Source organism: Antennarius striatus, chromosome 19 (assembly GCF_040054535.1).
Source record: "Antennarius striatus isolate MH-2024 chromosome 19, ASM4005453v1, whole genome shotgun sequence".
Classification (NCBI taxonomy): Eukaryota; Metazoa; Chordata; class Actinopteri; order Lophiiformes; family Antennariidae; genus Antennarius; species Antennarius striatus.
In genome coordinates, this window is record NC_090794.1 from 6,662,261 (window position 1) to 6,688,579 (window position 26,319).

Consider the following 26,319-nt stretch of genomic DNA (forward strand, 5'->3'; position numbering starts at 1 on the left):
TCGTAACGAAATCGAAACTGTCGTAAAACGCCGTAAACGCGCCCTTTCCCCGAATTAACCACCGGTCATTGAAAATTAGTCAACACCTCTGTGGATAGAATGAAGTACTGTCTCTCTGATGCTTTTCTATCAGTTTAGTCCAGTTCGCTGAGGATACTGAACAGGCAGAGTTTTCGATGCTGGTGGGTCCACAGCGTGGCGCTGAATCCCCTCTCAAACCCCCGGAGCAAGTGTACCGCTGAACTTGGGAGCTGAGTAAATCTCACAGCAAATCCCTTTAGCTGCGAGTTGACATGGCTCGACTGATCTCTGTGGGAAGTTTCAGGAAATGCAACAGGTGGAGGAGCTGAAGGAATGAACTGTGTGCTGCTGTGAGTGTTTTTTGCTGTTGTTGTTTTTTTTTTACAACTTACAAATACAAAACAATGCCAGACAGTGGAACACAATGGGGTCACGCATTTGAAGATATGTAACCTCTCCACACGTTTGCTGTTCTTCAGCTCTTGTTAGCGTCCAAGCTAACCAGAAGGTGTCTGTGGGCGTCGGACAGGGAAGCGACTGCGTACTCTTCCACACGGTTTGTCAACTACTCTTAACCATAAAACTATTTTTTTAACTTTGCATATCTTCATTTAAATTTTTATATGAAGTTAGGTTTGATAACAGGTATTGTCATCCGAAGCAGGAGTGGGGAGCTTAGTGTTTATTTATACTTGTGTCTCACGCCATGAAGCGTAAAAATAACAAGGAGGCGTTCAGGTGTAATTGGGAAAATCAGATTAGTTTTAATGGCGATTAATTCTAAGATTTTATTTTGACTACAAATTGAGCATTAATAGTTTTGTTCCTGTCAATCCATTCATTTACCCCAGATCAGGTGGCACCATGGATGACAACAGCCTGAATGACTCAAATGTAAAGGTCGCTGTTCGAGTGCGGCCGATGAACAGGAGGGGTGAGTATGTCGGACCTTGTGACAGTCACTTAAAGCCGTCATAGTCGGACCATTAAATGTATGTTTATCACACGTGAATAAAGCGTTCCTTATAACGCGTCACATTCCGTGGGGACTTGTCATCAGTGCAGCTCCTTCTGTTTATAAGACAATCCACGGTAAAGATTTTCGTATGTGAGAGGAGAAATAAAAAAAAGATTAAATGACTAATTTTCCTTTCCAAACAAATAACAGAGAATGCACACACGTCCTAATTCTTGCTTTTGCAGAATCAGGCTGTCTCCACCTTAAAAACCCAGCATGTGCAGGAATGAGGAAGAGAATCGTGTCCTTGCTTTCTGCTAAGGGAGCAGTGAATTGGCTGTAAAGTTTGCACAGGGCAATTGTGCATAAATAACCAGCAATAAAAGTATTTCCTGACACTCCATGTTGGGTTGTTTGTGTAATGAACACAGGAGACTTGTGCACACACACTCACACACACGCATACACACACACTCAATGTGTGCCACCTGTTGTCTTGTGATGACAGTTGTGTCAGGATCCATTAGGACAGTTAGGATTACCAGTGCATACATGCTGCATAAACTGCAACTACTATCAAAAATGACATGAGCTACATTTTGTCTGGCTGAGCTGTCAATTCTGGTAAAAAAAAAACAATTTTTATGTTTTCAGTAAAACATCCAATTTTTTTTTTCATTTATTTTTGTTTCAATGCAGAAAAAGATCTTAAGTCAAAATGTGTGGTGGAGATGGAGGGGAACCAGACAGTTCTGCATCCAGCCATCACCAGCATCAACAAAGGAGACCCACGGTAAGCTGGAAAGAGTTGCATTAATTAGATTATTTTTAATGTTTTTCCTGGACGTGCTGGGGAATTTACTGACGTCCAGTCTGGATTTTTTAGTTTTGACCTGACAGTTGACTTGAGTCTACTGATGATATTAGAACATTATGTTTTCACCTATAAATTGTGCACACATATACTTCAGTATAGGGGTTTGACCACTTGTGGTTTTAACGACTTGAATATTTCTCTGGCTCTAACCAGACAGTCTGGTTATCAGCCAGTTCTCTGAATGAACTATCACCCTCCCCCCACCCATCGTCCTTCTGTTACACCTATTTCTATGTCTTCTCCACATCATTCCTCTCTTTACAAAGGGTGTGTCTGTTCCAGCTCAGTCCTGCTCAGGTAGTCAAGCCAGCAGCAAAAACAATAAAAACACAGCAGAGGAAGAGATCAAGATTCACTTTCAAAAGCTCAGAATAGAAGTTCTAATCACTGCATCCAGCCACTGCATGGATTTCTGTTTGGCTTTGCAAATGATCATGTTGGATGTCTCCTTGTTATTTGCTGTTGTCATGTCAGTCTGGTTATCTCTCCTCCTCATAGTCGGCCAAACCGAGCAGTGAGTCAGATGCTCCCTGAGGATTTAGATCCTTCTCAGGTTACTCTTTTATCAGAAAATACGCCTCCGGGCAACCCCCTCTTGACACTAGAGCATGAACTCCTCTCTTTGCAGACAGATTGTCACATTTCAGATTTATCCTATGATTTTTTTAGTGTGTGTGTGTGTGTGTCCACATGTGTGACTTCTGCCTTGACATGCTTCAGCTGCAGTATGCCTTCCCTCTGGCTGTGAACAGGTTTTACAGGCTGGGATCAGCACAAACAAGCACAGTGGAAGAAGTAAACTGATTTTTGAGCAGAAAGTATATAGAAACGGATATCATTCCTTACTACAGAACGGCATTCTTGCTTACCTTCCTTGATCTGATTTAATTGTGAACATAATCAATATTACAGAAAAGTATAATGTGTATGGGAAATCATTCACCGGCCGACTCCACCAGCTTTCTGCTTCGTCAGCTCACTGCGTGATAGGTTTCTGTTGCTGCATGCCTCTCAGGAGGTCGGTATGTTACGCCAGCTTTGGTAGCAGCAGACAGACCCTTAAGATGGTTTGATGAACTAGGCCTCAGGATCTGCTTTTATAACTATGCCACCTAACATTTGACTGTACATGCTGCAAAGTGACCTTGAATAGTTGGACGATTATTTATCAGCCCAGAAAAGAAGCCACTTCTCTTATCTGAATGTGACTCTGATAAAAACCCTTTACTGAATCTTTATGGTGTAACAAATGTCTGAATTTTGTGGGTGCAGGATCTGTAATGTGTGATCAACCATCCAGACGACTGTGTGTTATCAGATTTCTCTAATCAGGAACAGCGTTCTTGTGTAGCTCTGCGTGGTGTTGGTCACAGACTTACTGACCTAAAGTCCTCCTCCCTCTCCTCGGAGCTGCAACGCTTTGCCAGTTATCTTAGGAATTTCCTCGCCAGCCCAGGAGAGGACAGAACTTAATGTTACTCTTTCATGGACCAGCAGAGTCTCACATAGGGAGGACTTGTTTTATTACTCCCCATGTGTGCGGTCTTCACTAAATTTGCAGCCTTTTTTTCTGCCCGAGTGGAGACTGTGTTTGGAGTTATGTGTGGTACCACGCTTCAGAGGAAACCCTGCAATAAGGGAACCTAAAACTAAATGTGGTTGGTTTTTTTTATCATAATGTGTAAAACCATCTCCCATTTTCACCTTACAGTAGTGGTTGGTTCATGTTAAAATATATGAATCAAGTATTTTTCTTTTCAAGACATACAGTTGCTATGAGACTTCTGAGCATCATCACCTCCTCCTCCTCCTCCACTTCCAACCTGAAACCCAAAGAACTTTCACCTTTAAAGATGAAACACTGAGATTACGCATGTGTCGATTAAGCGCTGCTGTTCATACCTTTTCAACTTGTGGGATGTTAGAACCAATATCAGCCTCAGTGCTCGATTATTTCTGCAGCAGACTTTAAGATTGCAGCACAATTATTGATTTAATGAGCTAAAAGGAAGGCGGTGAATGGCGAGATGCAGATTCGGCACTGCTGTAACAGATTTTCCGGTCAATTGGAGGGAGCTGGAACAATCCTTACAATGACAATGGGAAAATAATACACATGGAGTTTAGTTGTTAGCAAACACTGACCTGTTTGCACATGGTTTGAGAAGGAAAAAAAATACATTTTGTGATTCTGTTGTGACTCTTGACAAAACTACCTATCAAATTTGATTAAAACGGTTCGTCCAAACTTTGTGACTCCTCCATTCAGGTTAACAAAGTCCAGTAAGACATCAACAAGTAAAAACGCATCGCAAGTAGTTGTAGACACAAAAAAACACTAAAAAATATAGGCCACCTATATTGTTATTTTAAAATGATCAACTAATCGATTAATCTCTCACATTCACTTTCAGTTGTGTCTGACATGATATAATGATAATAATGATGTAAATGTGTTTATTGAGATGCTAATTTTTCCACCCGGTCGTTAAACCAATGTAGCTAAATGCTAACGTCATCTGTATAATGTCTGGTGCTGGACAGGGAGGAAACATAGGGGCGTCTTTTTACTGGAACAAGCCCTGGATTCATCTGAAACGAAGTGGTGAGAGTGGTCGGAGCTGGAAAATCAAATCAGAGTTGAAAGAAACTGCAGTCAGGAGATAAATGTATGTGAACTCATCACCAGATGGGGCTCTTTCCTCAAACAAGTATTGCTGTGATCACAGTTAAAATGGGAACAAGGATACTTGCCATTTTAATTGTCATAAAATAAAACTTCACCTTTACTTTTACAGATGAAGTATAACTGCATATAACATCATTTGTTCATGGTTTTGGTGCATGATATCTGTCCTACATGGTCACTATGAGCCTTAATGTCCATTGTCACCATGACAATGGGCATTAACGCTTATTAAGCCACATTAAAAAAAACCCTAAACATTCAAGTTAAACTCGATCAGCAGCACCAACATGAATGACAACACCTTGAATCTACACCGGAGCACTGAGCATGTTTTTGATAATTACGTTTGACATTTGTTAGCTGGAATGGGATGATATGTTTGATGACTGACGGTCACATAAGCGCAGTGACGACTCTTTGGTAAGAATGTGGAGATTAGGGCTCAGCCTGAGTCTCAGGAACGCTGGAGGGCTCTCAGATTCTCGCTGAAGGTCACATTCCCCCTCCACATTCGCAAATAGGATTAGTCACCTTGACAGGTTTTAAAGCTTTTCTCCAATTAAAGCAACTTTTGACTCCGTATCCTTGAAATTCTCATTTCTTACTCCACTGACTTTGACCTAGAGTCACATCAGATATTCAGCATCTCCTGGCTCTGCTGTTTTTTTTGTTTTTTTGTTTGTGCTGCAGTCAGTTTTGGTATTGTTTTCTGAATTGTCACAGAACATTTAGCGAGTGACAAGTATATGTTAAGACGTCATGTGTCACAGCATTGATGTGTTATTCATTTGAATGAGTAACTGCTCATTCAGAAAACTGTATTTCCTAGAAAATCACACCAACAAATGGATAAGTCACAAGGTAAAATCATGGTAAATATGTGTCATAGACTTTCATGCCTTTATATCTCAGAGCAAACTACCTGCCAGCTAAAATCAGCGGGTGGCCCCGGGCCTGGGAACCAGGGGCCTTCGGGTTAGATCAGCTAAGGGTCGATGGGCCTTTCTGTTTACATTGGCACCAAAAATAGGAATACTGGAATGACATTAGCTGGTCGGTGGTTGACATAGCAACGTCATGTCTGCATCGAGGACAATATGATGGATATTTGTCTGTGATTTCTTCATTTTCTTGAGGCTGTTGTTTTTATAGGTAACATTTACAGTCAGATAAATTACCTGAGATAAATGAAGATTATTTACATGTTGGTGTTCATTTTATCAGTGTTTGTTTAGTAATGTTTGTGCGTCTCTTCTCTGTTTGTCCTCAGGAGTCAGCCGAAGGTGAGTAGTGAATTCAATACTCAAGTCACAAGTTACGTTTATTATACCAGTTATCCTCCATACATTGGTCGTGATGATTTGAGTCTCTTGAAACTTGTGTGTTCCCTGCAGGTTTTTGCTTATGACTACTGCTTCTGGTCGATGGATGAGTCTCAGACAGAAAAGTTTGCAGGTTAGCTGCAGAAACTGTTGCTGCAGTTTCTTTCCTCTTGTGTTTTGTCGTCTAGATGATTCTCGTGCTGTTTTTAGAGTCATGTAACCTCAACTGTTGGTGACTCATTTTTTTAAACTTATCTCCTGATGGAGTGTTTCCTGATATTCTGAACTATTTATGGATTTAAAGAAAGGAAGTGTTGAACAGATGCCCTTTTTTAACCTCCAGATTGGTTTTGTGGTGCTGTATGTGTGATTGTGGTATGAAGGATTGAGCAAATGGTGTAAGGGGTATATAATCTGAACAAAATCAGTTTTGTGAAACAATGAAGGACAAAAAGTCTAAATCTGTAAATGAAACCTGAGAGAGGTGTACTTCTGAAGCCATTTTTGAAAGTAATACTTCTGTCGCATCGTTGGAAATGTGTTTTCTGATTGTCTGTGCAGGTCAGGATGTTGTGTTCCAGTGTTTAGGGGAGAGTCTGCTGGACAACGCCTTCATGGGATACAATGCCTGCATCTTTGCTTACGGACAGACAGGTAAGAAAAGCCAGAATTATAACCTCCTGGTAATATTTAACCTAACTTATTACTGCTTAAATATCATTAGATAATCTAAGGCTATTTTTGCATCTGTGTCAGTTTTGTCTGTGCTCAACGATAATCCAGTATTAAAGTGAAACTATCAGTGTGATTTTTGACAGCATAAATAGTTAGGAAGACAATCCTGGTCTGGGTTCGATGCTTAAATATAACGTGTAAAGTCAGACTCCAATCCGCATACAAACAGTCTCCTTCTCTGGGTTGACTTTGACTCCTCTATCTTTTCTATCAGTGAACAATTTCTCCTAGAATCACCTTTATTATCTAACAAACCATCCTGCTATTCACTCAGAGACACACAGACAGTTTAATTTGCTTTTTAATTGAGCGTGTCTGCTGATCGGTATCTCTATTTCTGCCTTTCACTCACTTGTCTCTCCATCATATTTTAAAAATTTTAAAAAAAATTATACTCACTGAATTCGCTACAGCTTTTGAGGTTTGTCGTCACGTCTTGACGTAATAAGTCAATATTTCTATGTTATACCTTTTATTCTTTATTCTACATGAATTGGCAACGTCTTAGGAAGCATTGTCCTTTAAAGCATTGTCCAAGAGGCTTCTTCAGTTATTCTTCAGAACTGAAGAAGCCTCTGAATGAGAGGCGAAACGTTTTCAAGAAACTTTCTTAAAGTCCAGTGGATTGATTTAAACACTTCGAATAACCATGACCTGGAGAATTGAGAACCTACACAGACTTCCTTCTTTATTGTTGCTCGTTTGTTTTCCTGCCTGATATTTGGATCTGTAAACTATAAATCTGTCTCCAGGCTCCGGTAAGTCGTACACCATGATGGGCTCAGAGGAGCAGCCGGGTCTCATCCCTCGTCTTTGCAGCTCCTTGTTCAACAGGACAGTGAAGGAGGCCCGGGAGGGAGAGAGCTTCACTGTGGAGGTCTCCTACATGGAGATTTACAACGAGAAGGTCCGAGATCTGCTTGACCCTAAAGGGTGAGGAACAATTTGGTCTGGTTGACTGTAAAACAGCGGGCCGCATAAAGAACATCTGTGGTATCCTACATTCTTGAAGGAAATGGCAACGCACTCAGGAAGCTGTGTTGGATGCTTTTTTCGTAACCCTTAATCCCACATAGAATTAATTACTAATTGTATTTAATGGTATTTCTGTACCAGTTTCTTCTTCTTCTTCCTCTTCCTCTGCTTCTTTGGACTTCAGCATGTTCATCTTGATAATGTATTGTTTAAATATTTATCATGATCCCTAACTTCTAAATACTACTAAATCTTGATCTGAAGGTTGTATTTTTATATTTGTTTGTTTGGAAAGGCTGGGAAGTCCAGTTTATTTTCTCATGTTTGCAGTAGCCGGTAAGAACAAGAATAAGTCTGAAGGTCAAGGGATTAATAACAAGATTAATCTCCTTCTCTCTGCAGCAATCGACAAACACTGAGAGTGAGGGAGCACAATGTTTTCGGGCCTTATGTTGATGGTTTGTCTCGTCTGGCGGTGGCCAGCTGTAAGGTAAATACATGAAGTCTGTCTGTTTTATGCTCTCATCACTTTGTGCCTCCAAGGGAAACAAGTTATTTGATGAAGTGTGGATACCAGACGTGTTTGTTTGAGGCATCTGCTTCTTTGACAGGACATCGAGTCTCTGATGTCAGAGGGAAATAAGTCTCGCACAGTGGCGGCCACAAATATGAATGAGGAGAGCAGCAGATCCCACGCCGTGTTCAACATCATTCTCACACACACACTCATGGACCTTCAATCTGGGGTGAGACACACACCGAACCGGACTCCGGTGGTCCTCCTACCTGAGATCAGCCTGATCAAAGCGAAGCCCGTCTTCCTCAAAGCAAATCTCTACAATTTTCAGTTTTGTGGAGATTTGTGGAGATCGGTTTCTTCATGAAGTGACCAGAAATGATATTTAGAGAGAAAGGTTTCATGTCTTCAATGTACAGTATGTTACTGACTATTCTTTGGTTGCACCAGACGTGTGGGGAGAAGGTGAGCAAGCTCAGTTTGGTGGATCTGGCTGGCAGCGAGAGGGCGGCGAAGACCGGCGCGGCTGGCGAACGGCTGAAAGAAGGGAGCAACATCAACAAGTTAGTCAGTTAGACTACATACATATCATATATGTTTAATTGTTTTCTTATGTATCGCTCTGTTACATCCCTCCTTCTCTCCTCCCCCCAATCGTCCCCCCTACATGCTCTCCCTCCAGGTCTCTCAGCACCCTCGGTTTAGTTATCTCGGCCTTGGCGGACCAGGGAGCCGGCAAGAACAAGAACAAGTTTGTTCCCTACAGAGACTCTGTCCTCACCTGGCTGCTCAAGGTATGCAGAGAAACATCTAGACTCTGGTCAATCACACTCCAGGACAGACAAACGGGATGCTTTGTCTGCACAACAGTGTCCTCACACACACACACACACACACACACACACACACACACACACACACACACACACACACACACACACACACACACACACACACACACACACACACACACACACACACACACACACACACACACACACACACACACACACACACACACACACACACACAAAGTAACATTCAAAGATGAAGAGTAATTATTTTTCTCTGGGGTTTTTCTTATTACGTTAAAGCTCTGCTGATAATTTCTGTTACCTCTGCTGTGTTGTGTTAAAGTTCATTTTACCAGCTTTGAAAATTCCATTTTTGGTTTTATAAATTGTATTTAAATTTTGTTTAGTGAATTAGTTAAGAATCTAGCTTTGCATTCTCACAAATCATGACTTAACACATTTATTAGAGATGGACAGAAACTCTATTCTGTCCGTCCCTATATCTTCTGAGATCGCTGAGAAAGTATCTGATTTACTTCATTTCACTGGAGATCCAGTTTGTTAATAAAGGTCCAAACAATCAGGAACTGAGGTCAGATGTTTCAGTTTCCGATTGGGGCTGTGTTTTCGTCTTGCAGGACAGCCTGGGAGGGAACAGCCGTACAGCCATGGTTGCCACCATCAGTCCGGCGGCGGACAACTATGACGAGACGTTGTCCACGCTGCGTTATGCCGACAGAGCCAAGAGCATCGTCAACCACGCCATTGTCAACGAAGACCCCAACGCCAGGATCATACGAGAGCTCAGGGAGGAAGTAGAGAAGCTGAGGGAGCAGCTCACCGAGGCCGAGGTACGGATGACTTCAGCCTGAGCGAGCGTTGCTAATGACCGTGTAACATGTGGAGAGTGTCATGCAGTTTCTGTCACCCTCAGTCCATGAAGGCCCCCGAGCTGAAGGAGCGGCTGGAGGAGTCTGAGAAACTGATCCAGGAAATGACTGTCACCTGGGAGGAGAAACTCAGGAAGACTGAAGCGATCGCTCAGGTAACATCCTGGATGATGAGCACACGTTGAACCCTTTAGATCAACAGTAAAAGCCTAAACCTAACAGATTTCCTCAAGCGAAACAAGCGCAGTTGGTAGACAGGGGTTAAGGAAGTCAAATTAAAGCTTGAGCATTATCAATGAAGCACTGGATTCAATTGAATATGGAGGTTTTTCACAGTTTTCTCATCACAGCTTCCCTCTTTAAACTCTTGCATTTCTGTCAGTGAGCAGCTAAAGGTTTTTCATCCCATCAGTCTATTGATTAGATGTGACCTGTGTGAACGGCAGGAGCGTCAGAGGCAGCTGGAGAGTCTGGGCATCTCCCTGCAGTCGTCTGGAATCCGCGTAGTGGACGATAAGTGCTTCCTGGTCAACCTTAACGCCGACCCCGCCCTCAATGAGCTGCTGGTCTACTACCTGAAGGTACCGCCCACCCCCAGCCCAGCGCTGTTTACTCTAGCATGTGAATATATTCTGCAGCAGTGCGTTTTCTGAAGCGCTTCTCCTCTCGCTTCAGGACCACACCCGTGTGGGCTCGGCCAACTCGCAAGACATCCAGTTGTGTGGGATGGCCATCCAGGCTGAGCACTGCGTCATCGACATCACCGACAGCAACGGCGTGGTGCTCAGTCCCCATCGCAACGCACGGTGTGTGGCAAACATGTCCCAGTCAGCTGCTGACTTGTTTTTTGTGTTTAGTTGTTTTTGTTTAGGTCATATTTTTCAAAATCAAGGCCCAGGGGCCAAATGTGGCCCGCCACATCGTTTTATGTGGCCCACGAGAGAATAATAGGTCATAGTGTCTAATAGTGTCTAAAAATAAATTGGTCAAAAGTGTACGTACTTTGACCAAAAAATAAATTTCCCACAATGCAGTAATGCAGCCCATTTTAACACTGACAAAAATGTTTTGAACAAAGTTAATGTCTTAACTTGTGTTTGATGTCATTTCCCTTTATTCACTTGTATAGTTTGATGTGTGATTACCGATAGAATCAATTTTACAGTTAGAAGTGACCACAGCATCATGTTCTCTCTTGTAAAACGTTGTCTCGTGTTGTGTGAATCTTTTTTCCTCACCTCTAGAACGTGTGTGAACGGAGCCGTCGTCACCAGTCCAGTCCAGATTCACCACGGCGACCGAATCCTGTGGGGAAACAATCACTTCTTCAGGTCTGTTTCTCCTGCAGAGTGCTAACTCTCACCCTGTTTCTGACGCTCACACATTTCCCAAAACCCATCAATATGTCTCCTCCTATTTTTGGTCACATCACACTTCCTCTAACTTTTGCTAAATCTTTCACATAACACACACACACACACACACACACACACACAGGATCAGCCTGCCGAAGCATATGGTCCGCGCGGGAGGTGAGGAAGAGGATGGCATTGCTGCGATAAAGACGTGTCTGAGCGCCGACCGGCTGGAGGTGGACTTCGATACGTCTAGCGACGTGTCGAGTGAGCTGAGCTTTGGCTATGAGTTTGCCCAGGCTGAAGTCATGATGAAAGGGATGGGGAACAACGGTGAGTCAGCGGTGAAGATGAAGGTGTCCTCCATCTAGAAAGTGAAGCACTTATTGTGAAATTAATTAAATTTCGGGGAAAAAAAGGCATTTTAAAATCTATGAAACTGTTAGATTTTAGAAAATTTTAACGTGTAGTCGCCAATAAGCTCGCCCGTCCAGGTTGAAGGATTTGATGAATGCTAAATGGGTTCATGCGTAGATTTACTCCGTGTGATCTAAAAATCCTGGACATGGGAGTGGAAATCTGCAAACCCGTGTTTTTCTGACCGCTGACCTCTCCTCGACATGTGAATAACTCAAATGGCTCCATCAGTATTTTCATGTTCATCATAACCTCCTCTTCCCCCCCACCCGTCATGTAATCGGCTCCTCCTACGCCTCAGACCCCTTGCAGTCAGTGTTGCAGACCCTGGAGAGGCAGCACGAGGAGGAGAAGCGCTGCGCCCTGGAGCGACAGAGGCTGATGTACGAACAGGAGCTGCAGCAGCTCCGCCAGAGGCTGACCCCGGAGAAACCCCCCCTCCTGTTGGAACCGACGGGCCTGTCGCCTAACGCCACGGCTGCTGCAACGTCACCCAGCTCCAGCAAGCGCAAGAGGCGCTGGAGCGAGGACAGGTGAGATTCTACTGGACGGCTGATGGATTTCTGTTGGTCAAAGCTTTTATAAAACTGTGTTTGCTCGGTTCAGGGAAGCGATGATGACTCGCAGCCTGCGGCGCCTGAAGGAGCAGATAGTTCGGGCCAACCTGCTGGCGCAGGAGGCGGGCTTCATAGCCGAGGAGCTAAACAAGAGGACAGAGTACCTGGTCACTCTACAGATACCTGCTGCCAACCTGGACGCCAACAGGAAGGTAAGATAGGAGATAAAGATCGCACAAAAAGTTGCTTTTAGAATCGAAAACTTAAGCAACGGAACAATCAAGGAATGAAATGTCAAAGTTCCAGCACTCTTTTTGATTGACGGATTAGATTTATGAGTTTTAACTCTTTCTGATTTGATTCTCACAGGCGTGTGGGAGCTGCCGCACAATGTGGTCATGAAATTTATTCTGAATTTGAAATGAACCAGTCCTGTTTGCAGTGTGTCAGCTGGTGCTAGACTGCGTTGATACAGTTTTATTGTCATCATTTTAAGTGGACTCACGGATGTTTACTTACGGTGGACATCAGAGATAATGAGGAGGTAATAAGGTCCTCAGGAAGTGAGAGCAGGAAGGAATTCTTAATGAGTCCAACGGAAATGCGCGTTCTCTGTCAGCGCGTTCAGATTTTGACCCGGAGAGGAGGTCTGAATTTTGATGTGAAATGCTGCGGGCGTTGAAGGTTTTTAAAGTACTTTAATTGCCTTCTTAAATCAACCGTTGCATCTCCTCTAAAGGGAATCTGGTAAGAAAGTACCTCCCAGAGCACGGACGGCAAAAATGTGTTTTGTGATCTGTTGGATTTTTATGCCAGTGTGAATAAAAGCAATCAGTAGGTTTCTCCCCCCCCCCCCCTCACAGCGTGATGTCGTGCTGAGCGAACCGGCCATCCAGGTTCGGCGTAAAGGTAAAGGGAAGCAGATCTGGGCCCTGGAAAAGATGGAGAACAGGCTGGTGGACATGAGGGAGCTCTACCAGGAGTGGAAGGACTACGATGAAGACAACCCAGTGAGTGAACAGAGATCAGACTGTGTTTGGTGCAAAGACAAATCAGTCAGATTTCACATCACTGGTTGTCTGAAGGAGCAGTTTACACAAAAATGAGAATTCACTCATTTTCTGCTCACTTCCTGGTTCATCTTGAGGTTTAGATCAGGATGAAGCTAAACTCATTCAGTGCTGTGTTCCCCTGTCATCCAAACTCGTTCTGTCTGTCAGGTGATGGGGTCCTATTTCAAGCGCGCCGACCCGTTCTTCGACGAACAGGAGAACCACAGTTTGATCGGTGTGGCCAACGTCTTCCTAGCCTGTCTGTTCTACGATGTCAAGCTGCAGTACGCCGTACCCATCATCAACCAGAAGGGAGAGGTAAGGGCCCGCCGCCTGAAACACAAAGACCAAAACAGAGCTAAAAGACGAGTGGAAGAAACTTCTCATTCTGTGTGTGTGTGTGTGTGTGTGTGTGTGTGTGTGTGTGTGTGTGTGTGTGTGTGTGTGTGTCAGGTGGCTGGTCGACTGCATGTGGAGGTGTGGCGGGGTACGGAGGGCTCAGAGGAAGAAGATCCAAGTCAGTCTGTCGCTCAGCAGAACGTCACAGACGGAGACCCACAGGAGCGCAGACTGGACTGTGTGGTAAGAAGTTAATCTAGCGGATTATCACGTGATTTAATCTGAATGAGACTACATCCACAAAGAAAGAAGGATGGAAAACCCTTTTTAATGTCCTAGTACATAATTACAGAAACGTATTATTTTAATTCTCAACATAAGATAGGAGGAATCTTAGATTTATCTGTATGGATCATAGTTTGTATGTATCAGGGAGTGTTTTGTCAAGTTAATCAAGGGTTTCACTAATTCTTATTCTAAAATAATGATGTTAGTAACTACTGGAGAAGTGAAAGTTAAGAGGTCATTCAAGGCTTTCACAAGTCAGGAAGCTGGTGTAACGTTTCTTTCATCTTCTGTTCTAAATCAGATTTGAATCATAATTAACACAGCTACCAAACAGCTCAGATCTGTGTGTTAATACGCTTCTGTGTTTAGGCCCCGAGTTCCTTTATGATGCAGTAGCTGCTGTGGATCAGTGAGGTACCCTCAGTGATGCCGGTGGGAGAACAGGTCCAGATTAATATTGTATCTGGCAGGCAGTCAGATCGTCAATGCGTCCCTCCATTGTGAGGTTGTTGGAGCTCGCTGTGCTGTGAAATGTCACCAGTTTAATGAAGTCTGGCTCGGCTTTCTGTCCTGGTCGTATCTCACAGCTGTTTTTTCTGTCTGTCTGAAGGAATTTCCAGTTAATTCTAATGAAGTTCAGACACTTCTAAAGAAATCTTCCTGTGATTTCATGTCTGGTGATCAAAACATGATGTTTACCATTAACCACGCAGGTGAGTGAATTTCCTCGCCTCCTCTCTCTCTCTCAGGTGAAAATCCTCCAGGCAAGTGGTCTTCCTCGCCACCTGTCCAACTTCGTCTTCTGTCAGTACCACTTCTGGGGGCTGGAAGAGCCGGTGTTCATCGCTCCGGAGGTGGAGGCTTCCAGCTCACCCTCCACCTCCAGAGACCCTCAGTGTACTGTGGTCTTCGACAATGCCAAGGTAACACCAATATTTATCCCATTCCACAGAAACACACTATCAAAATGCACTTTTGTCACTCCTTCAGTTATATTCCTCCTTTTTTTTCACATTTTTAAAGTCATAGAGAAAATCAGCCTCTATTTATGCATTTGTGTCCTCCTTGAATCACATTTAGGAGCTGTCGGTGTCAGTGACGGAAGATTTTGTGGAGTTTTCATCGGAGGGAGCAGTGGCCATCGAAGTGTACGGACACAAGCAGGCCAACCATCGCAGGAACCTGGCACTGTGGGACCTGGGAGTGATTCAAGCCAAGACCAGGTCCCTCAGAGAAAGGTGCGAGACCAACCATCACATGACTGTACAGTCATCAAAATGAGTGGAGAGGATGCTTCAAGCTTTTTTGTGTGCGGTAGTCTGTATTTTAGAAAAGAACAAAATGAGGCTTCATTGGGTGTTTCCCAGTGAAGACGCTACGTGAGCACTGACCTGTACCCGTAGGTGGAGCGAGGTGACCCGCCGGCTGGAGCTGTGGGTGCAGCTGATGGAGCTGAACGAAGCAGGAGAGTTCACAGCCGTAGAGGTTCTTCCTGCTAAAGATGTGTGCACAGGAGGAATCTTCCAGCTCAGACAGGTATCATGAATTTATTCCATCTTTTCACTACCTCTTTGTGATTTAAGATTATTCCACTCGCCACCTTTCATGACCATGTGCTCCTCTCGTGTGAATCAGGGTCAGTCCCGTCGGGTCCGGATGGAGGTGCGTTCCGTTCCAGACTCGGGCACCATGCCCCTCATCGCCACCTCCATCCTCTCCGTATCCATTGGAGACGTCAAGGTCCGACAGGCACGTCTCTCCAAAGGCAACGAGTCTCAATGGGTGAGGAGACCATCAGGTCACTGAATATACTGAACGAGGGATATTGTCTAAAAATGAAATGACCTACCTTTCCATTCTAACGGCACCGTTTTTATGGTTTTGTTTGATCTAAACTGTTTCTTTCTTAATGACACTGACAGGGTGGAGATGAGGAAATGGACAGTTACCATGTAAGTAGACGATCAACCATAAGGATCCTTCAATGCTCTCTGATAATGAAAAGAAATTGCTTTGTGCTCAACTCTGGAAGTGCTTCTCTGTAGTAAAGCCTGTCATAAAACTACTTACTACTTTACGTCTGATCTGAGTAGGAGGTGGACCTGGAGAGGATGAGGGAGCAGTGGCTGGACATCCTCACCCAGAGGCAGGAGTATCTGGACCAGCAGCTGCAGAAGATAGTTAGCAAAGCAGGTAGAGTCACAAATGATTGATGGCAGAAATATCTGCACTCATCTCCTTTCTTGTCAGGCTACTCTGTGTAATGGAGCTTTGAAAACCCACCTGGCGCTTCATTCATTCACTGGGACGTTCATTTGCAGTCCACTTTAATGTTAAGCACGGTGAAAAAAAATTCTCAGCACTCAGTAATACTGTAATTATCTAATTATTACCCTATAAAACTTTAGAGTTTTACACTGTAAAAAAATATATCCAACATTTACTGTGTAGGTAATCCATGCCTGATTCCATTATATTCAGAACCGTTCACCGCTAGCGAGAGAAGAGGATGCATCAGCTGATCTGTTGTTTGTCTCTTTGTGTCGTCTTGTGTACACGCCTGTAGATAAATCCGAGGATGATCTCGAAAGGGAGTCCCAGTTGCTGGAATGTCGACTGACGCTCACTGAGGAACGCAACGCCGTCCTGGTGCCATCGGCTGGCAGCGGCATCCCGGGGGCGCCAGTGGAGAGGTGAGTGTGTGTGTGTGTGTGTGTCTTGGCCTGTTGGGAAATACACTGTGATGTTAACTGATGAGTTTCCATTTCTTTCTTTTTACTCCACCACACTCACGTGAAAGTCACAGTTAATGTTAAACATCCCAAAATATTTGTAAAACTGATGAGCCAAAGACGCATCGTGTGGATTAAAAGGCAAAAAATAGCAGTGAAGTAGTTCAAGTTAAATTAGATTTACAGGATTTCTAACATAATTCTTGCTTCTCCACAGGGTTCCTGTTCCTGGGATGGAAACACACGTCCCCGTCCTCTTCCTGGACCTCAGTGGTATGTTATCATCATGTTACCACCCAACATCCCTTGTGTTCGCAACACTGACTTTGTAATAATGATTTTGTTGCCCTCCAGCTGATGATTTCCAGTCCAGCCTTACAGCCCCTCTGGCTGGGGGGCTAGATGCATTGCTCGGTGGGGAGGAGCACGGCGACTTCTTTGACCTTCACATTGTGAAACACTACAGTCCAGAGGTGAGGTGGAGATTGGTATTCAGTGTGTTGAGCCTCCCTTTGCCCAAACGTACGGGTGGATGAATTTTAGCTGTGTGTTTTCTCATGTGGTCCAGGTGAAGGTGGAGGCTTCCTGGGATTCTACGGTCCACGAGTGCCCCCAGCTGAGTCGCGTGATGTCAGCTGACCAGAGGATCTACCTGACGGTCACCGCCGTGGTCCAGCTGAGCCACCCGGCCCACATGCAGCTGGTGCTCAGGAAGCGCATCTGCGTCAGCGTTGTTGGGAGACAGGTTGGTGGTCCTCGAGAAGCAAGCAGACGCTTTTCTGCTCCGTTTTTTTTTTTTTTTAAATCCCATGAGGTAACGAGTTGATGTGAGGACATGTGGTTATGCGGCAGGGCTTCGCTCAGAGTCTGCTGAAGAGGATGTCTCAGCGCAGCACCATCCCTGGCTGTGGAGTCACCTTTGAAATAGTTTCTAACATCCCAGGGGTGAGTTCCTCATCATGAGGGTATTTGTTGGACAGTAAAACAAACATCACATCCTTCATTGGTGACATTATTTCTGACCAGTAGAATAGTGAACATTAAATGTACATGACAGACTGATTTTTCCTCATTTTTATAAGAAGAATCAACTATTGAAGGTATTTAGAGAGGGAAAATAAGCAGAAACAAGTAGATAAATCCTTAATAAGATGGAAATGCTATGAACCAGAGGCATCAGATGTGTAAACAACCAGAGATGGTGGTTAAAGTCACACTTACATGTTTTATGTATGTGGGCCTTCGTGTTTCATTTCTACTCACTATTATTGAATAATTCATGGTGATTGGTTGCTTTGTGTGGTGTTTGGAGTAATCTCTGCTCTGTGTTTATTATTGATCTGTAATTGCGTTTCTACTTCAGCTCAGCTCATGGATTTAAACTGAAATCATGTCCGCAGTGGAAGCTCGGAACAGACTTTGTAATAAAAACTTCAGCTCTTTGTGTGGGAAGCTAAGGTTTGTGGGAGACAGGGTCATGTGACACCCCATCAGACACCGGCAGGCTGAAACAAGAGCTGACACACCGCACAGTAATTAGCAGCCTATCCCTTAATATTCTGTCCCCCTTCTCCTGCAGGACATCCATGGTCCAGAGGACAGGGAGATGTTGGCCAGGCTGGCTGCCAGCACCGAGGACGACCAATCAGCGGATAGCGAGGCAGCCATAGAGAAATATCTGCGCAGTGTCCTGGCTGTGGAGAACATCCTCACTCTGGACAGACTTAGACAGGTTAGGACGAGTAGTTCACACCTGAAAAAACACAAATCAAATACTCTTTTCCCGAAAGGAAGGAAACTGAATCAGCTCCACTGTCTTTTATTTTTTATAATACTATTATGTGTGTGTGAGTGAATAATGAACACAAGCCACTGATCACCTGGCTCCATCGTCAATAGCCTTAACAGTCATGTGGAGTGGTGGTTTTTTATTACGTGGAAATGTTACTTTTATTTATTAGATGTATTGCATAGGCTGTTTCAAATATTGTGAATTAGTTTTTCAAATGTCAATGATACTGAAGCAGTTATAATTGGATATTTAAATATCAAAGGAAAAAGATGAATATAAACAACAAGACTGAGAAACGTCTCTGCAGAGTTATAATTTCACTGTATGAACCTGGACTGGGAGAAAATGACTTTCGTTAATTTAGTCATGTTTGCCAAAGTATGATTCAACAAAGCACACCAAACATAAGCAACTGGAACAATCCAAAAATAAACCGTCTGCTCGGACGCGGCCTCTGATGGATTCGTTGTAGGCTCAGAACTCGTCGACACCCAGAAACACTCTTGGTGTTAAAGAACACAGAATCCTCTCACTGAAGCCCTAAAAATAGCATTCAGGACAGTCATAGTGTTTCAGTGAATCACTAAATTAGAAACACTTCCTTGTCTGTATGCAGGAAGTGGCGGTGAAGGAACAACTGGCTCTGAAAGGGAAAGCTGCTCGATGCAGTCTGAGCTCTCCACACATCAACCAGGTGAGGAGGAAGATTGGTGCTCTGTGTGTTTATTTATTCCTTGTTAACTTTTTTGTTTGCTGCTTCATTTAGTCTAGTTTCTCCTTCCCTGCTAGTAACCAGTCTCACTGCTGTTGACCTGTCTCACTGCTGTTGACCTGTCTCACTGCTGTTGACCTGTCCCACTGCTGCTGACTTGTCTCACTAACACTGACTCTAACCCTTTAACCAGCTGTCAGCCAGCAGTCTGGAGCTCGACTCCACCACTCACAAACTCAATGATTTCAAGGTGAGACATGAACGTCATGACCTCAAGTCATATCATATCATATATCATATCATATCATATCATATCATATCATATCATCACATGAAGACCAAAGCTAAATCAAATTAATATAGGTAATAGATAGATGGTTGGATAGTTCACCTTCTGAGCACTGCCGAGGTGCCCTTTAGCAAGGCACCAAATCACAAGCTGCATGTAGAGCACAGTGTGACTTCCCTTCATGCATGGATACAGGCCCAATATGGGTGTGTGTCTGTGTGTGTGTGTGCGTGTGTGTGTGTGTGTGGCCTGTATATAAAATAATTTTCTCATAAGAATGATTAAAGTACGTTAAAAAAATGTTCAAAGATAAACGGGGAGGCCAGTATGGAGTATAGATTGTGGACTAGTAACTGGAGAGCTGCCGGTTCACCTCGTGGGCACTGCCCTTGAGCCAGGCACACCACTCCAAACTACCCACAGAACGCTGCCAGATGGCTGCCAAACAGCCCACTATCTCTCAAAGAATTTCCCCATCTGTGGAATTAATAGTCGTCGCTTTCATTAAAGTCTTTAAAAAGACATCTGCAATTGCAGTTCTTGTCGGTCACCAACAGAGGGTGCTAACAATCAGACGCGCTCATTGTAAACATGTCTGTGTTTGCAGGGCTGGGAGAGCCACCACGACCTTTCTCTGGTGGCGCCTTTGTCCAGACGCACACTGCCCAGCTCCGTGTCCCAGAGCCTGAACACAGAGACAGGTACGACTGATAAATCTTTATCTGCTAATGGATTCTTTCTCTGGCTTTGAATTATCTTTCCCTATTTCCTGCCTTTCATGTCATCTGCTCTGAAATTTGCTTTAGGCAGTGAATAACCACAATCTGTCCTTTTACTCTCCATCTAAATTTGGCACTTGTTTACTTCCTTGCTAACATACTTCTCAATTTCCCTCCTCCATCTCTGCAATGCTCCTGCACCATCCTTTTCCTCCTCTCTTCCTCCTCTTTCTCTTCATCCTCTCCATCAGTGCATTCAGGCTTTGCTACGTCTTATCTCCCCTCAGTGAAGGCTGTGCCCAAGCTGCTGAAGTCACTACTTCCTGGTGGGAAGGAGGACAGTCAAACGCAGACAGCTGTCCATCAGCAGGTAAACTCAGTCAGCACACCGCTCTCTGGATTTAAGCCTGTATACCGCTTCCTGTTTTATCAGGGATTTAAAGTTTATATGCCTCACTGCAGCCTGAATCTAAATATCCCCTCTAATCAGCAGTCCTAGTCCCTCTGTTGCCATGGAAACGGGGCTAATGTACACAGAAGACACAAGTAATAAGTAGAGAGTTTACAATGCAGTGAAAAAGAAGGTAGTGGGTGAACATGGTTGCACTGTCTCACCACCTCCAATCCACTGATCTGTGATCTTTTACCACCAAGACCCTGCAGCTTTTTCACGGGAGCCGAACACCACAGCATCTGATTTGACTGATTAGCGCTGAGAGCCGCGCGGGGAAGCTAATCTGGGAAGTCACATGCAGTGACGTTTGTTTTGGTCGGAACCTGCTGCGGCTTTTTGGTGTCTCGTTTGAGTCCATCGCCCCAATTAGCGCTTCGCTGATATCCCTGCCACAGACGTTAAGAAACCAAAGCTTTAACAGGCTGCAAATCAACAGGATGATGACTGATCGCAGCGCAGAGCTCAACACATAGCTCAATTATATTCAGTCAATTGATTCAATTCAATTTATGAATTTTTGGTTACATTATTAACACAAAAGCATCTCTGACTTTGTAAAATCCTGAAATACTTGACTATTTACTGAATGGCATGAAGCTGGTGGCTCTTCTTTATTAGTCTTTCCAAATTCTGTGGCATCAGTTCCAAGGTAGCTCGACACCACATGCTTTACTTTTTTCAATGTTTGCTATGACATTTAATTGAGATATTCACGTCCAACAGGAACTCATTTGAACTGACTTTTCATTATACGTCAACAGAAGCAGGTTTTAAATTTCATTCCAAAGCAAAATACCTCTGCATCCATTAATGAAACCCTGTAAAACTTTGTACGGATATTTTTACATCCCGCTTCAAAGTGGTGATGTATTGTAATTGTCAGTGTTTGTGTATTCGTCCGTCCGTTAGTCCACCAAATATCTTCACTCTCTGACTGCCTTGGTTGTAGTTGGCATTGGGAGGATGACTTTTCCCCTAACACACACTAATATCACACCATCACCTTTATTGTAGGTGAATGTTGTGTCTAAAAATGTACACATAAAGCCTGAAACCTATGGGATCAAAATCCTGCAACATCAGGAACCTGTTTGTTTTGCTAAAATGCTAAAAATGATGAATATGCTAACATGGTAAACCTGCTTGTTAGCATTGTTGGTGTGAACAGATTAGCATTGGACCTACAGTAGCCTCATTTTTACAGGCTGAGTAGTTTATAAAATCAGCTGGGAATGGTTTTCATGTTGATTTATCTCCAACAGGAAATAGTATTGTTTCCAGCTCAGGGGATTCATCCGGAGCAGACTTCTGCAATTAACAAAATGATCGTTCGTACGATAAAGAGATTTGAAATGGAAACATAATTCGAGCTAATTTCCATACACCTTGAAGTCTTAAATCTTGATCCTCGCAGACAGGACCTGATGGATTCAGACATTCTCTCCTCAGATCTCTTTGAATCCACACAAATAAAGTCTGATTTTGATGTGTTGGCGTTGTTCGACTCTAATGAAAGGACAGCAGGTGCCTTTGGACATTAAAGGAAGTATCTGACCTACCGTGTCAACCCACAGGTTTACTGTCCTGAGCCAGAAAGGGACAGGATTCATGTGTTTGACCTGCTCTGCGGTGACAAACACATCGTTCATGTAGGTCGTCAGTCTGCTCAGAGCAAAAACACCAAGACCCAAATCAAACCACTTCATTTTGATCAGCGGGGTTTAAAGGATGAAGCCTTAATTCCCTCTGAATGTGGTGTCGGGGATGCATACGAGTCTAACAATCATCCTGATTAACATCCTGTGACTGTGACTGGGAAGAAGCACAGTTAACAATTATCCTAATTTAGTCAACATCTTAAATGATCTCAACGTTAACATGTTGATTTGTTTTTTTATCAACCTCTTCACAAATGAAGCAAATCAAACACTCTTTAATCATCTGATCTTATCAAATGTTGAAGAGAGAACTGGAATACTGAATAAAAGAGTTCGGGTGCGATTATCCTGATTGTTTTCACTGAAGCCATCTGATGAACAAATATTTTTATTGCACATTCTGCATCTCCTATCAACATCTTGATGAATGCAATAAATCATTCTTTGTTCTTTTTTTAGCATTTTGACGTATTGATTCAATTTATGTGAAAAAAATCATTAGTTAGTTATGAGACCTGGTTAGTTTTCCTAGTTAAGGACTGTGCAAGGCCGCAAGAAAGTGTTTTTTAGACGGCTGAGTTCCATCACACTTCCTGCACGTCTCTATAGAACGGCGTTAGAAATGGACAGGCTAATCCTGAACTGAAATGACCCACAATGCATCTTTGAAACTAACTAGAGAAGCGTTCAACGCTAGTTTCCAGTTTTCACCGTCATTTAAAACGTCGTTAACTTTAAAATTATCTTCCGGTCTTAGAGTTTGCCTCGCATCATGGTGCAGTCGGCCAGTGTGGAAGAGGGGATGAGCAAACAGCAGCAGCCGGTAGGTTCTGCAACCACAGATGGTGATACAAATATAAATGTACTGGGAAGTTTGATGGATGGTGCGTTTTCTATTATGTAAGTGAGCGTGTGTGTGATGTAAAAAGGATGGTGCTAAAATATTTAAAAATAATAATATAAAAGCCGTAGGATTATTACACCACAATTACACTGCTTTAATCTGTTTTTAATTGAAATATTATGTCTAGACAAGTTTCCAGTTTCATGGAAGGGGGGGGGGTGGTATAATTAGTGGGTGGATGGGGGGGCTGCTCAGGCAGTTTTGCACTTTCGTGTTTCTGTACATCTTTTCTCGTGTTCATGTTTTTCCTGTGATGTGAGAACTGGGAGGACACACTTAGAGCAACCACAAAGTGCTTTAATTAGATTTCGCTTCACATTCTGCTGTAGAGCTCTCTTTAAAGTTTCCCCAATCAGTATTTCTGTCAGTAACAATTAATGAAATCATGGCATGTGATATGAAAGAGGCTTCTAGAAGTCATCCCTCAAAAAATATCTCCCAACTTTGGTGAGAAGCTTTCAGCATCTAATTGGTTTAGCTTCACTTCCAACAATACAACTATGTTGGTTTCTGTCTCAATGGTGAGGTTTCCAGCAGCAGGAAGCAGCGTCTTTCAGCAACTGAGCTCTGATGAACCAACAGCTTTACAGACAGCAGGTAACAACTAGCTTATTGGCCAGTTGTTACCTGCTGACAGTGAACGGTGTCACGAATTTCTCTCAAATTAATGTCAGCATTAGCGGGAACAAAAAGTTCAGATCTTCATTGCCATGTTTTCCATTTTAGGTTCCGATTGAAGCAATCCTTCCTCCTGACCCCCAGAGGGAGAGCCCCAGATCTGTGCCCATCCCACCCCCAATCATCCCAGAAACAGAGGAATCTACCTCCAGCCCAGTCAGTGAAGTGTCAAGCGGATACATCTCTACTAGCTTATCTACAGCAACGCTGTCAGACGTGTACACTCTGAGCTGGGACCTGCCTCCTTCGTCTGGCAGCAGAGCGGATGGCTTTCAAACGGTGCCTGATGAAGAAGAAGAGAACAACAACTTGAATGATCCTGAATCTTTTCCTGTGGACCAATCAGAACCTGGGGAGGAATTGCTGGTTCTGGAGGATCAGATAGTTGAAGAGCAGACTGACTTACCACCGTATAAACCAGATAACACCCCAACAGACCCAAACCTGAGTCATCAAGAACCAAAACCAGGAGAGACTGACTCAGTCGCTCCACCAGATGAAGCATCACAGGACAAACGGGAACTAAACACAACCAATCCTGCTGGAACAGAACTGGACAATTTAGAGCCTCTTGAAGATCCATTGTTAGTAGAACAGAATGGAACCAGTCAGACAGAAGTTTCACCAGCAGACCAGCCCAAAGCAGAAACACCTCTGAAAGAACTGGAGCTACATGCCACAGAGAAGGCAGAAGCTGACCCGTCATTCTACGACAACACACCGCCGCAGGCAGAAGAAGGTTCATCTGAAACTGTCCCTAAACCACAGGAGCCACAAGAGCCAAGGAAAGACCAGACAAGTTTCAGCAATGCCCAAGATCCGGCTTCAGTCCTGATCCCAGTTGTGTCAGAAGTCTCAGTTCCAAAGCCCACTTCATCTGGAGATGTGCTTCTTTCAGCTTCATTTGAGCAACAACCTGCTGAGGTCTCAAACTCAAATGACTCCCTGATCCCAACTTCGTCTTCCACCACCAAAGTTCAAGCTTCTGTCAGTACATCTGCAGAGGCCGATGAAGATCCAGATCCTTCTCCGGTCGGTGTTCAGGCTTCCAAACCTGATGCCTCATTGGCGAGTCCCTTCAAGATCCAGAAAGTAAAGTCTTCAGACCTCAAGTCCTTTCAGCGTATTCTGGGTAAAGAGGACAGTCCTTCACAGGTGGACTCTCTGTCCACGGAAAGCCTGGAGATTATTTCTGACACTGAGGAAGGGGAAGGAACTACTACCGCCGTCCTTCCTGACTGGTTGATAGTAGGACAGTTTGTGACTGTGGGGTCTAATAAGAGCGGTACCGTGCAGTATGTTGGACCCACAGATTTTGCAGAGGGTACATGGGTCGGAGTTGAACTGGAGGTACCAGCAGGTGAGTAGAACGAAACCCGGTCCTGTTTCTGCTATAAGCACATGACCTCAACAAGTTTTTCATCCTGTTCAGTTCATTCCATCACCAAACTTTTCCACCTTTTCAGGGAAGAATGACGGCTCAGTGGGGGGTAAACACTACTTCCATTGCAATCCTGGTTACGGTGTCCTGGTGAAACCGGACAGGGTGAGTCGGGGCGGCACCAAGCGCCGTCGCCAACAGCAAAAGCGCCGCAGTGCCAACCTGTCTGGATCCAGCCCGAACCTGGCAGCCCTGACCGCTCTGGCCAAAGGCGACTCTGGCGGGGCTTCAGTTGGGAGCGGCGAAAACAGAAAGTCGTGGAACACTTAAATTGCTCCTTAACGGCGTGTTGCTGGTTTTAGCAGTCAACAGTAAGAGATAGTATTTTATTTGTGCAGATCTACTTCAGATGTCACTATCTGGACCTTTCACTGTAAGCTTGAGTAGACGAGTCGATTCATCAAATTATCTCACCTATCAGGTGGACATCATGTTCAAGGACTGCATCTCTACCGAATGTACTTTAATAGTCGAACACCACACTCAGAATATTCAATGCTATATCTAACAATGTGAATGGCTTTATGGTATTTACATGAAAATAACAAATTTGATTTTAAATCAAAACATTTCCTTGTGCTAATTTCTACTGTTTAAAAGATGCAATCCAGCAACATGCTGAGAAAGACTTCACGTAACATCGTTTGTTTGTAGTCAGCAGTATTGTTTTGTTGGATGCAGATAATTTTTTATTCTTGACATGAAATATTGTGACTTCTACTCAGCAGATGTGCCTTACTAATATACCACCAGATTCTGTGCTGCTGGCAGGTTGAAAGCTGTTTCACGGGAGCTTTATTTGAGCTCTTAAATGTTTCTTCCTGCTGTTGTAGACATAAAAAATTTGCACTTCCTTTTCTGGCAAACTTTTTTTTTTTAATCAGCTTTGTGCCCAAGCAAGTGTGTCAAGATTGGAAATTATTTTTTTGCTGTTTGTAAGTTTTTGTATTTTTCCTCATTTGTACATTTTGAAATGTACTGTGTGTGTGTGTGTGTGTGTGTAAATCAGTTGGTGTTGTGTGTAATAAGGATATTTAAAGGATTGTAACTGTATGATTTTATACATGCGCATTGACATCGATCTTTTGACTGCCTGACTTATTTATTTTGAAATAAAACATTAAGAATGAATTACAAAATCCACTTTTATATTA

At 43.6% G+C, this 26,319-nt stretch overlaps 1 protein-coding gene across 5 annotated transcripts; it reads left to right on the forward strand.

Moving 5' to 3' along the window:
- The first annotated feature begins 83 nt into the window (after positions 1–83).
- LOC137613283 (kinesin-like protein KIF13B) lies at positions 84–26,314 on the forward strand. 5 transcript variants are annotated; one of them, XM_068342362.1, is made up of 42 exons: positions 84–371; positions 501–577; positions 873–955; positions 1,679–1,772; positions 5,816–5,828; positions 5,940–6,000; positions 6,429–6,521; positions 7,355–7,535; positions 7,980–8,067; positions 8,189–8,323; positions 8,545–8,657; positions 8,777–8,888; positions 9,527–9,739; positions 9,823–9,933; positions 10,225–10,359; positions 10,454–10,584; positions 11,023–11,109; positions 11,276–11,466; positions 11,852–12,083; positions 12,157–12,319; positions 12,971–13,117; positions 13,328–13,477; positions 13,613–13,741; positions 14,536–14,709; positions 14,867–15,024; positions 15,190–15,322; positions 15,422–15,568; positions 15,709–15,738; positions 15,880–15,979; positions 16,353–16,479; positions 16,736–16,791; positions 16,873–16,991; positions 17,087–17,263; positions 17,371–17,463; positions 18,098–18,250; positions 18,927–19,004; positions 19,216–19,272; positions 19,919–20,012; positions 20,282–20,400; positions 22,900–22,965; positions 23,773–25,084; positions 25,191–26,314. In XM_068342362.1, exons 3-42 carry the CDS (start codon positions 886–888, stop codon positions 25,433–25,435), a joined length of 6,087 nt encoding a protein of 2,028 aa, XP_068198463.1. In that variant the 5' UTR covers positions 84–371; positions 501–577; positions 873–885; the 3' UTR covers positions 25,436–26,314. The 5 variants fall into 5 exon arrangements, with proteins under 5 accessions (XP_068198463.1, XP_068198464.1, XP_068198465.1 ...); XM_068342363.1 differs by having other exon boundaries at positions 878–955; XM_068342364.1 differs by having other exon boundaries at positions 20,318–20,400; positions 25,191–26,304.
- Positions 26,315–26,319: the final 5 nt, after the last annotated feature.